Below are 12,813 nucleotides of genomic sequence, written 5' to 3'. Positions count from 1 at the left end.
TCAGAAACCCTATACAGGGTCGCTAAGAGTCGGAATCAACTCAATGGCATTTAACAAGAACAAACCATGGTAAAATTTCTAAAATAATACTTGATGAAAAATGTTTTAAAAAGATAAAGATTTTTTTTTTGGAGGTGTTAAACCAATTCCATTAAAAATATGAAGCATATGAAAAACTGCCTATGAGAAAGCATGTCAAAACAGTTATGATGTCTGTCTTAAACATTATTTTATAAACAAGAGAGAAGTCACTTTTTTTAAATAAACAGAACAGAAGAAATAAAAAATAGAAACAATCCCCAAGTACTCTTCAAAAGGGCCTTTATTATCAACCACTATGAGATTTCTGAGTGCAAATCAATTCTTGCTTCCTGTACTGCATATTTGGCAAGAGTAGTGAATTTAGGAACATAATATACATTCCAACTCCTTTCTCAGAGTTGTCTATCCCCAATTGAATTGTCTCTTCCTCTGACTGGTTAAGATTAAAGTCAAGGGTTCAAAAAGTAGGCATTACCAATGCTCTTTTAAGGCTTGTTTGCCAAAAAGACCCAAAGGTTTATTGGTGTTACGATGATTGAGATAGACAATTCATTTTTATATGCACATGGAACTAAAAAATAATACTTTGAGGTTAAAAAGAGATGAGTGAGTTTTCAATCTTTCTTTTAACTTTAATGATATCCTTATTGAGTTAGTGAACCAGATGGGAACTTCTTAAATCCCAGAGAAGCACATTTGCCAAAACCTTTGTATAGAAATCAGAGAAAGCATATACATTATTCAAAGAAAATAACCCTAAATGAGCTGACTGCACCTAACTTGCTTAGAATTTTCTGACTCTCAATCTAGCATTTTAAATATTACAGAGGAAGCATACACCATGATAGTGCATTCTCTACTTCCTTCATCTAACAAGTCTCACACACATCATCAATAGAGTAATTCTAAGCTGTAAGGATGGATTTTCAGTGCCTTTATATATTTAATACCATGGGACCATAAATAGTAAATTACAAGATGACAGACTAGTTTAAGAAGACATAACAAATTAACATGAATTTAACATATGTTAAGCATCTTCAATGCCATTAATATACATACATACATTGTTGCTATTGTTATGTGTCAATGAGTTGGTTCTGATTTACAGAGACCTTGTATAGGGTTTCAGAAGAGCGACTGGATGGTTTGAACCACCAACCTTGCAGTTCACAGTAAATGTTGATCCTACAGCACCATACCAGTTATACATACACATACTTTTTCAGTACATGTTTTACTAAATTCATTACATATTAACATTTTATCTTATTTACTCTATAATTTGCTCTTTCATCATACATATGTAATATATGTGTTATATGTAATATATTGGAGTCCTGGTGTGGTGCTGTGGGTTAATGTGCTGAACTGCAAAGTCGGTTTGAACCACAAGGTGAGAGGTTCAAGCTCACCAGTCGCTCCTCAGAAACTCTATACAGGGTCGTTATGTGTCGGAACCGAGTCGAAGGCCCTTAACAATTTAACAATAACATGTAATATATATGTATTCTCAGAAGAAGTAGAGCTGGAATGTTCCTTTGATCTGAGGATGGTAGACTTCGTGCCTGGAGAAGGACATTTTGCTTGGTAAAGTAGAGCGAAAAATAGGAAGACCATCAGTGAGACGGGCTTACACAGTGACAGCAAAAGTTGGCTCAAATACAGCAATGGTTGTGATGAAGGACCAGGACAAGGAAATGCTCTGTTCTGTTGTACCTAGGGCTACTATGAATATGAGCCAGCTCATTGACACCTATCAACAACAACAATATATATGTATAATAAGCAATTGCATATATATGTAAGGAGACACATTCTTTTTCTAAATCATTGAGAGTAAGTTGCAGACATTATGCTCCTTTATCTGTTTCTATTTCACTGTATACTTTCTAAGAACATATCAGCAGTATAAGCACCCAATTTAGGAAAGTTAATACTGATACAATATTATTATCTAACCTACAACTCACACTCAGCTTTTGTTAGTTGTCCCAATATCTTATACAGCTCATTTTCACTTGGCCCAAGATCCAATCAGTCACTGCTCTTAGTTGTCATGCCTCTTAGTTGTTTCTGTTGTTGTTAGATGCTGTTGAGTCGGCGTTAACTCATGGCTACACCATTCACAACTGAACGAAAAATTGTCAGGTCCTTTGACATTCTCTCAATGGTTGTTATGCTTGAGCCCATCGCTGTTGCCACTGAGCCAATGCATCTCGTTGGGCATCTTCCTCTTTTCCGCTGTCCCTCCACTTTACCTTCCTTCTAGGGACTGGTTCGTAATTTCCTTCTCTAGGGACTGGTTTTTCCTGATAATATGACTGAAGTATGAGAGATGAAGTCTTGCCATCCTGGTTTCTAAGGAGCATTCTGTGTGTACTTCTTCCAATATAGATTTATTTGGTCTTCTGGCAGTCCATGGTACTTCTAATATTCTTCTCCAGCACCATAACACAAATGCATCAATACTTCTATGGTCTTTCTTATTCATTGTTCAACTCTCACATGCATATGACGCTACTAAAAATATCATGCCACGGCACACCATAGTCCTCAAATTGACATCTTTGCTCTTGATCACTTTGAAGAGGTCTTGTGCAGCAGATTTGCCTAATACTATATGTCATTTGATTTCTTGACTGCTGCTTCCATGAGTGTTGACAGTGGATCCAAGCAAAATGAAGTCTTTGACAACTTCAATTTTTTCTCCATTTATCATGATGTTATTTCTTGGTCCAGTGCTAAGGATTTTTGTTTTCTTTACATTGAGGTGCAAATTATACTGAAGGCTAGTTTTGTTTTTGTTTTTTTTTCATCAGTAAGTATTTTCTCTTGGCTTTCAGCAAGCTGTATCATCTTCTTATCACAGATTATTGTGTCCAATCCTGATGTCACATTATTCTTTATGTAATTCAGTTTCTCAGATTATTTGCTCAGCATACAGATTGAATAAGTATGGTGAAAGAATACAACCCTGGCACACATCTCTCCTGATTCTACACTATTCTATAGGCTCTTTTTCTTTTGGAATGACTGCCCCTTGGTCTATGTACAGGTTCCTCAGGAATACAATTAAGTGTTCTGCCAATTCTTCAATAGGTTATCCATAACTTGTCAGGATCTATACAGTTGAAAGCCTTTCCATAGTCAATAAAGCACAGGCAAGCATCTATCTGGTATCTGGTATTCTCTACGTTTAGTCAAGATCCATCTGATGTCAATGATAATATCCCTTGTTCCACATCCTCATTTGAATCTGGCTTGAGCCTCTGGCAATTCCCTGTCGATGTGCTGTTGTAGTCAACTTTCAATTATCTTTAGCAAAATTTTACACGTATGTGATATTACTGACATTGTGCCATGGATTCCGCATTCTGTTGGGTGACCTCTTTTTGGAATGGGCACAAATATGGATCTCTTCAAGTCAGTTGGCCAGGTAGCTGTCTTCCAAATTTCTTGGCATAGAGGAGTGAGTGCCTCCAGTGCTGCCTCAGTTTACTGAAAGATTTCAATTTGTATTCTATCAGTTTCTGGAGCCTTGTTGTTTGTCAATGCCTTTAATGCAGGTTGGACTTCTTTAGTACCACTGGCTCTTGATCATATGCTACCTATTGAAATGGTTGAACACAAACAATTTCTTTTAGGTAAAGGTGTATTCCTTCCATCTTCTTTTGATGCTTTAGGCATCAGTCAATATTTTGCCCACAGAACTCTTCAGCACTGCAAGTTGAGGCTTGAATTTTTTTTTTTCCAATTCTTTCAGGCTGAGAAACGCTGAGTTGTGCTCTTTACTTTAGACTTTCTAACTCCAGGTTTTTGCACATTTCATTATAATACTTGACTCTGTTCTCTTGAGTTGTCCTTTGAAATTTTCTGTCCAAGTCTTTTATTTCCTCATTTCTTCCATATGCCTTAGCATCTCTACACTGGAGAGCAAGTTTGAGTATCATCTGACATCTGTCTTTGTCCTTTCCTTCTTTATTGTCTTCTTAATGACTTCTTTCTTCCTGTGTGATGGTCTTGATGTCATCCCACAACTCTCTGGGGTTTCATAATTAAGGCCTAATACATCAAATCTATTCTTGAGATTCTCTCTAAATTAAGGTGGGATATGTTCAAGGTCATATTTTAGCTCTCGCTGTTGTTCAGTGCTAGATCTCGTAGACTTGTTTTAACTTTCTTTAGCTTCAGACTGAATTTGCATATGAGCAATTGATGGTCTGGTTCCCTAGTCTGCCCCAGCCTTGTTTTGGCTGACAATATGGAACTTTTCCATTGTCTCTTTCCGCAAATGTAGTCAATTTGATTTCTGTATTAAATCTGGTGAGGTCCATGTGAATAAGTCACTGGTCTTGAAAAATTTTATCATGTGATCTCCACCATCATTTTTATCTCCAAGGCCATATATTCCAGTGACTAATCTTTCCTCTTTGTTTCCAACCTTTGCATTCCAATCAACACACTCCAAGCAAGAACACACCAATAGAGGGCATCCAATAAAACAAGGAAATAAAATGGCTTCTTTCTAGGGAAAAACATGGAGATTAGTTTTTTACCCGAAAGTCTCAGGTTTGAAAGTATCATTCAGATTTACATTTGGGTTCAAAAGACAAACCCCAAAAATGGAAACCCAAACAAGCTTCATTTCTCGAATGCTATATATATTAATTCGTATACTCCAATGAGTTGGGTTGTCCTTGATTCTGTTTTTTTGTTTGTTTTGTTTTGTTTTCATGAAAACACTGATAGTTTCTGTGGTCTGGGGAAACCCATCTTGGGATGAGACAGACTCTACCTAAGCAACTATGCCAAATGAAAAACAAAAACAAAAAACATTATCAAAGGGAAATGGAAGGAAATTTTTTCAGAGCAATTGTGATCTCCCCACAAAAGAAAAAAAATTGTTTCTTAAGAAGAAATGACAAAATACAAAAGAGAAATGTCAACCTTGGTGTTTCGTTCCATCATGTATTCGATATGTAAATTTAATTTTGCATCTATTGCAAAAGTTTGTTTTCCTGGAGTTTCGATAAAGGATTAGCTCCCAAGCTATAAGCATAATCTAAAGAAAAATGAAGTAGATCAATTTAGCTGTCATTGATAAATAATAATAAACAACACAGCACAGGATGTGTGTTTGTGTGCATATTATAATTACAATATATGTGGGAAGATGAATTCATTATATCCTGATCATCTCGACACATTACCTACGCAGGGTTCATTTTCTTTGAATTTGGTTAATAACATAACAATAAAATGCCGTTCGCTAAATAAACAATTAGCCTTTGCAAGAATAAAATGAGTCACCTTTTATAGCTGGCTCATATATATGGCAGGCAACAAGTCAGGTATGTTTCCTTGGGGACCACTAAGAACAAGCATTCCAGCATGAGAGAGAAAAAAGAATCTCACAGTCTCCTTCTGAAGACTCCAGATCTATACACTGGAGACAGTGCAGATTTTTCAATGTTTTCCATTTTCTCTGAAATCCTAAGTTAAAGGAAAATAGCATGCAGATGTGCTGTTTGTGATTTGAAGAGGCTCTTTTGTGCCATAATCCATGGTCAGTACAAAGATATTTTTTGCACAGCCTTTTCACATATTGATAACATAACAGTCAAAACTCAGGTATAATCAATATCAGCATCTCCAAAGTAGCCACTCTTTGATTAAAAAAAAACAAAGCAGTAAGTGCTTGCGTCTACAGGACCCTTCAGTCAACACTCCAACTTTACCTGCTGCCCTAAAATCCCCCAAAGCAAAATGTACCAGCGTTCCCAGTACAGGTAGTGAATGTAGGTTCTCTGAGATCCTGGAGGGCCTTCAGCATGTGCCCTTCATAAGCAACAGTTTAGAATGTTTGCGTTTCATTGTTCACTGTATTGTAATTATTTGAAAATAAGCAAATGCTGCTAAAACTGAACATTTTATTACTCAACAGAGCAAGCAAGATACAATAAATGGATGACTACTACTATGGAGAAAAGACTTCTTTTGGGAATTTTACAAATGCTTCTAAGTCATCAGTGAATCACTAGTGAAATACACAAGCTACAAATGCTTCTTGAGTGGCCTAAGGGTTAGCACCTCCCCAGAATGTCAGCAGCTGGCTGCCTGATCTTCTGCAAGCACTAACTCTCTTATTAGTGCACTTATAATTAACCCAGAGCTCTTCAAAAGCAAACAAGAGCAGCAGCACAAGACATTCCAGGCAACTCAATGCAATGGAAGAGAATAGTAAGTAACTATACTTACTATTCAAGAACTGAAATGCATGGTGTGGTGCAAGAACTAAATTTCTCTAATTTGCCCAAATGGTGTTTTTCCAAGGGAGGTAGTGTTAGTTGGAAATACCATCCTTTACTTTACAAAGAAGAAATCTTTAATCAATTATTTAAGTTACCATCTATTTTTATTTTTAGTTACCTAATGTTTTAAAAAAGTAAATTATAACTGGGCTGAGCTCACCGCTTTGCTTCTTGCACAAATGTGTAGTTTCTTATATTATTTTAACTTTATTAAATATTCTTACTTATCAAAATATAAATTTATAAAGTGACACATTTTCAATACCAACCAACCATTGATGCCAACTTATTCCATAATACTACATTCCATGAAATTAAACTGCAAAAGATTTTCCACATTTGTTTTACATTTTATACGTATGGCTTATGAATAGCAATTTTGATGAATTCCAGCTGGTTTAAATATGCAGTTCTACCCATATATACCAGATTTTTCAAAAATCTTATTGTATTAAAAAAAAGCCCATTTTAAGTGGGCCACCTTGTAGGACGAAGCACAACAGTTTCTCCACGAAAACGTAAAAACAAAAATCACAAAGATTTCTACCAAACTTAAGACCATCTCCTTCAATTTCATTAATTAGTATATATGATTTATAGTTTCATTCTGTTATAAAAATTGAATTGAAATTTAAACAAGCCAGCAAACTCAGGAAGTACTAAATTGCTTGTTTATCGAATGTAACAATATTAAAACAATTTCCAATATTTGCATGTGTTGCCTAGTTTCACAAAGCTATCATACACATTTCTGTCTCCTTGTCCTTCCCCCACACCCTCCTACTTCAATCCAGCTGGAAAACATCAAGGGCACAGAAGCCAAGTCAGATGTTGACCCCACCCTCCTCCATCCATTTTAAGGCACCTCAAAGACAGAGCACTGATCTAGTTCAGTTTCACCAACAAAGCCAGCCATCCTTCCTTCTATTTAAGACTCCGGTCTGGGATTTTTATAACTGCACATTAACATGAGAGCATTGATTTTGGTCAGAAACTACAGCCGCACAGAATGGCATGTGATTCTTGCAACGCTTTCCACAAAAGATTATTAAATTGTCATAATCTTTGCTCTCAGTGTCAGTCTCTCCCCTCGTATTATCAACTTCTTTGAATTGCCCTGACCCTGAACACAGTGTGTTTCCCTTTCAAAAGGTCACAACAGAATAGCCATTATGGAAGTACAAACACACATTTCCCCTGCATTTTCACACCCCAGTCATCTGTGCACTACAACAGACCATGATCATTTCAACGTGCATAGGTACACTCTTGTGAAGACACATGCGGGAAAGGGTGAGGCTGGGATACAGAAAAGCTGCAACTGAATCAACAACTTACTTTGTTGTTTCCCTGTGCATGCAGTCGCAAGGAAAAAAAAAAAAAAGAAACATATTAAATATAAATTTATATTTGAACTATGAGGATTTTTCTCACGAGAGCAAAACCATATCTCATACACATATATACAGTACCCAGACCTTAGACAATTCAAGATTCTACTATGTTAAAGAAAACTCTACATTTATAATAGTAGAAAATTATAACAGATATTTCTCCCCCTTTTTCCTACTCAGAATATTTGGGGAATGGGAACCTGGCCAAAAAGAATAGGTTTGAACTGGTAATAAGTGAACTGTTAGCATGAAAGGCAAAGCATTTACTATGTCTGCTTGCCCTTTCCTGACAGTTCCTCCTCCAACATGCCAAGTGGTGGAAAATTTCATCAGCCAGTGCATTTTCAAACAAACACTGCATCCTTGGTTTCAAAGAAGGTGGGAAAAAAAAGAAAAGGAAAAGGGAGCAAAGGAAAGGAGTGGGTGGTTCTGGGGAGACAGCTTAAGCAGACCAAGTTACAACCCCCATCTGCACCATTCCTTTATTTTGTAAATTATGAGTTTTGTCTTGGGCTGGCATGGGAAGGAGAGACTGTATAGTGGGGAAGCTGCCAACATAAATACTGGTCCACATTCAAGAAAATGAGTCTGGAAAGGTTAGTCACAAAAATGTAGTCTTTTCTAAAAGCAACACTGGATCGAGACACAGAGCACAGCGGCTGTCGGAGGGCAAATGACTCTCCTGTTTCAACTTGAGCTGCAGAAGTGTGATTTATATCAAACAATTTAACTCGCATATGGCTTTAAAAAATAAGACAGTGATTCATTACTCCCAGGGCAGTCCAAGTCCTTTCGAGGTCAGACCCTGTGGGGGGAGATGGGATGGGATGTGGGCAGAGAACAGATCTGAACTCTTCTCACAAGGGGCCCTGGAGGAATTTTCTCACTGAGACGTGGAGCTGTTGCTAAAGTATATGCATCTGTGAAGGAGGCTGAGAACAGTGTGGAGTTACAGGCCAGGTTGGAGGCCGGCATTTAGTTTTGAGATTAGGATGTGTGTCTATATATAATACACATACAGACATTTTCTGGAAAGCAGTGAGGCAATGATCCCAGGAAAGTGTATTTTTTCAAAAAGCAATGACAACTGATGACTGGAAAAGCCTAATCCAGAGATTGTCACAGCCATCATATCTAGTAAAGAAAATATAAATGTGTAGAGAAGCTTCTTGGCACTGTGAGCTGCCATAACAGAAAACCACTCACACCAGCAGCTTATCTGAGACATGAATAATAGTACAAGAATGAATGAAGGGAAACAGAGCCGATTCGAAAGAATATGCCAACTTTTCAAGAGGCAATAAAGATTCCCACTGGGAATTTTAGCAGGAGTAGAAGACTATTTTAGAGTCTTCTTAGAGACAATAGAATTCTGGTTCCCTCAAGAAGTGCAATATTGCTGAAAATACCTCAAACAGACGGGTTTATTGCATTCCATAGCAGTGCAGCTTTTGATCTATTAAATAAGTTTCAGAAGCTCAACGGAGTATTTTTGCCCATTAAGGAATGGCTTTCATACTCAATGGCAGATGGTTCTGTTTGGCGTGTAAAAATGATGTCACAAAGAGTAGGTGGTCTTAATCCTTACATATAAGAAACACATAACTAGAGGACGTGGTATAGCTTTGACATTTCTTGTTTAGTTCAAATATTTCCTAATTAGCTGTCTATCCTGAGAGTGATCAATGGGGAAATTTAAATGCCTTATATTTTCCTTTCCTACTCTGATGGAGTCCTAGGGTGGCACTGTGGGTTAATGTGCTGGACTGCAAAGTCAGTTTGAACCAAAAGTTCTGTGGTTTAAACTCACTATCCATTCCTCAAAAACCCTATACAGGGTTGCTATGAGTTAGAACCAACTCCATGGTACTTAACAACAATTCTTCTGAATTGACCTGTAGATGCTCCAAGCGTGAAGCTTAGCTGAATATCTTAAGAATAAACTGATGCTAAGAGGGACTAAACCAGACATTTTAAAGCTAGTATTATTATACTGCTGAATAAGTTCATTTAAATAACCATCATCATATTAATAAATATGCATGGAGGTTCATGGCCATTGCTCTTCTCCCTTTAGAATGATACAGAGATCCTTTACTCTGTTTGTCTGTCACAGAGGAAAACCTGACTTTCAGAGTCTACTCAAGAGGAACTTTTGGAGTACCACAAGGAATTCATTATACAATGTTTCCAATCTCTACAGCAGTCTTATTGATTGTGGCTCAGAGAGTCCTGCGTTCTGAGGAACAGGGAAGTTCCAGGCTGTTTCACATTCTATTATTATGTTTAATTTCTTAGGAAATAATATACATTAAGGGAGTTCACCTACATCATAACCTATAGAAACCTCATAAAAAGTTCTGAGGTGCTACTGTGCATCTCTGACTTACCAATATGAAAAATTGAATGTGCAGCAAATTTATTTCTAGGGTACCCTGGCATCTGTGGCTGCTTCCTTCAGCTAGCCAGCTGGCCAGCTTCAAGGGCGGGTTTGTGAATTATCACTTCCCCGACAGTCTCTCTGGCCCCACTCAATGCTAAAGAGAATCTGAGGTTGGCCTGTCCCGCAGGCAGCATCACCCCAAGTACTCCCTCTGAGCAATCCGGCTTCCACAGCCAACAGATGGGGAATTCTCCCTCACATGCCCTGAGTCAGAGAAAAGGGAACTTCTCAACTGGAAACTGGAGCTTCATGAACACATGAATTATTTTAAATAAGAAATGCTACAAGCTCTGAACACATTTAACATGTTCCAGGTACTGAGCTAAGTGTGTCACACAAACATCTTTATTTATATGTAGGTAGTCTCTGGGTTACAAAGGTCCAATTTATATACAACCCACAGTTACAATGGTTCATATTAATGAATGAGCAATACATAAAATACTATTGTTACTGTATTATTATGTTAAAGATGTTTTAATGTATTTGAAAGTGTTTAATTTTTTTTCATGCATAGAGAGGTATGTTTCTATTAAGTGTTAAATGCCACTGAGTCAGTTCCAACTCATAGTGACCAGGTACGGGGTTTTAGAGAAGTGGCTGGTAAGTTTGAACCACCAACCTTGCAGTTCAAACCAACCTTGCGGTCCAGTCCTACAGCACCACAACAAAACTATGAAAAAGGTATACTATATACTAAAACAAACACATGACTAACTGATGTGGATACAAACTTTACCTAGCGGTTTTAGCTGTACAAATTCAACAGAAGGGCAGATTTAGGAATGAAATTTGTTATCATCACTGTGGTGACAGTGATGGATATGTGCCACTGAGTCGGTTCTGACACAGAGCGAACCTGTAGGGTTTCCAAGGCTGTAAATCTTTACAAGAGCAGAAAGCCACTTCTTTCTTCTGCAGAGTGACTGGTAGATTCGAACTTCTGACATTGTGGTTAGCAGCCCAACTCATAATCAATTACATTATCAGGGTTCCTTAAATCGCTGTGAGGAGGCACTATTATTTTGAGTTCAGAAGTTACTCAAGCCACACAATAATAAATGATAGAGGTTAAAATGTTGATTTAAAATCTATCTCATTTCACTACACACATTGCTTCAGAGACTGGAATTCCTTAATGTTTACATATAATTTGAGTCATACTGTAAGGCAGCAGAGCTAGGCCAGAAAAAAATCAGTCATTTGTTATATCACAGTCACTAAATATTTATTTCTACTCACATTTATAGAAAAAAAAATTCATGTTTCAGTAAAATAATCTTTTTGATATTCTTTAAGTACAGCCTCTAGTCCTATACACATACATTTTGATATTATCTTAGTAATATCAGAGAAAATAATAATAAGTATTTTACTAGAAATAGCTTTACTTTGAAATTGTGTACAATCTTAAGTGCTTATTTGACTATCTAAAACTTTACAGTGGTTGTAATTTAAAGTTCTGGTATTATGCTGTAGGATAAGCATTAGACTGGTAACCACAAGGTCAACGTTTCAAACCCACCAGCTGCTCCTTGGAAACCCTATACCAGGTCACAATGTAATTCAAAGGTAATGGACAAAGGAAGTTGAAATAAAGAAATAGAATTCTGTTAAATCCAAATTCAGGCTTAAATACATATTTAAAATACTGAGTCTGCTCAGAAATATCAGGTGACTTATAGAATGCTAAATTTGTGGCTCAAAGGCATTATATGTAAACTCACAGATTAAGTCAGAGACATAGTGGGAAAATGAATCCAGGATTCCTCATATCCATTTCAGGACCATACACTAAAGCTATGACAAGAATTCTATATTTTTCTTTGGAGTCAGAAAAATTATAGGAGAGACGATAATTAGAAAATGCACATAGGAAAATAGAAGAAAACAATGAAATATTGTAGCCTGTTGCATTTTGCAGATGCCCTCTGTAGTTTTTATCACATTGTGTTCTTTTTTTTTTTTCTTCATCTTTCCCTTTTAATAATCTTGAAAATCTTATAGTGTAGGAATTACATATATTTAAAAATTTTAAATCTCTAGTGTTCACTACAGTAGTGATAAATGAGTGGAAGGAAGAGAAGGAGGCAAAAGAGTGGAAGGGAGATAAAACAAATTTTTATGGAAACCCCAAGAGAAATGACATGAGACAAAAGAAACAAGGTAGGAAGGCATTTTGTTTGAGTGACACACAAATATTCCATTATGTGAGCATGATATATAAAATATGGGGGGAAGGAGGAATGAATGTTATTAAAATGTATGGATATAGATTTGAGTAGAAAAAAAAAGATTTGTTCAAAAACACCATTTCATTCACATTTGTGTGCTATCTGTCTAAATGAAGTCACACTTTCACAATTAATTATACATATATGTATATTTATGGTGTTGGAGGAGAATATTGAAAGTATTATAGCCTGCTAAAAGAACAAACCAATCTGTGTTGGAAGAAGTGCTGCCAGAGTGCTCCTTGGAGGCCAGGATGGCCAAACTTCGTCTCTCATACTTCAGACATATTGTCAGGAGGGACCAGTCGCTGGAGAAGGATATCATGTTTGATAAGGTGGAGGGTCAGAGAAAAAGAGGAAGACCCCCCGCGAGATGGACTGGCAAA

General features: G+C 36.9%; 1 protein-coding gene across 4 annotated transcripts in view; it reads right to left on the bottom strand.

Moving 5' to 3' along the window:
• Positions 1-12,813, bottom strand: part of DNM3 (dynamin 3) — a 1,007,215-nt gene that overhangs the window by 173,078 nt on the left and 821,324 nt on the right. The window contains exon 17 of one of the 4 annotated variants that reach the window (XM_006867044.1): positions 7,695-7,706. The exons of the other annotated variants lie outside the window; for them this stretch is intronic. Within the exon in view, the coding sequence (XP_006867106.1) occupies positions 7,695-7,706 (12 nt within the window). The remainder of the gene's footprint in view (positions 1-7,694; positions 7,707-12,813) is intronic. 4 annotated transcript variants of the gene reach the window in all.

The sequence above is a fragment of the Chrysochloris asiatica genome, unplaced genomic scaffold (assembly GCF_000296735.1).
Source record: "Chrysochloris asiatica unplaced genomic scaffold, ChrAsi1.0 scaffold00100, whole genome shotgun sequence".
Taxonomy (NCBI): Eukaryota; Metazoa; Chordata; class Mammalia; order Afrosoricida; family Chrysochloridae; genus Chrysochloris; species Chrysochloris asiatica.
The sequence above is the reverse complement of the archived record's forward strand: the minus strand, read 5'-3'. Positions and strand labels throughout refer to the sequence as shown.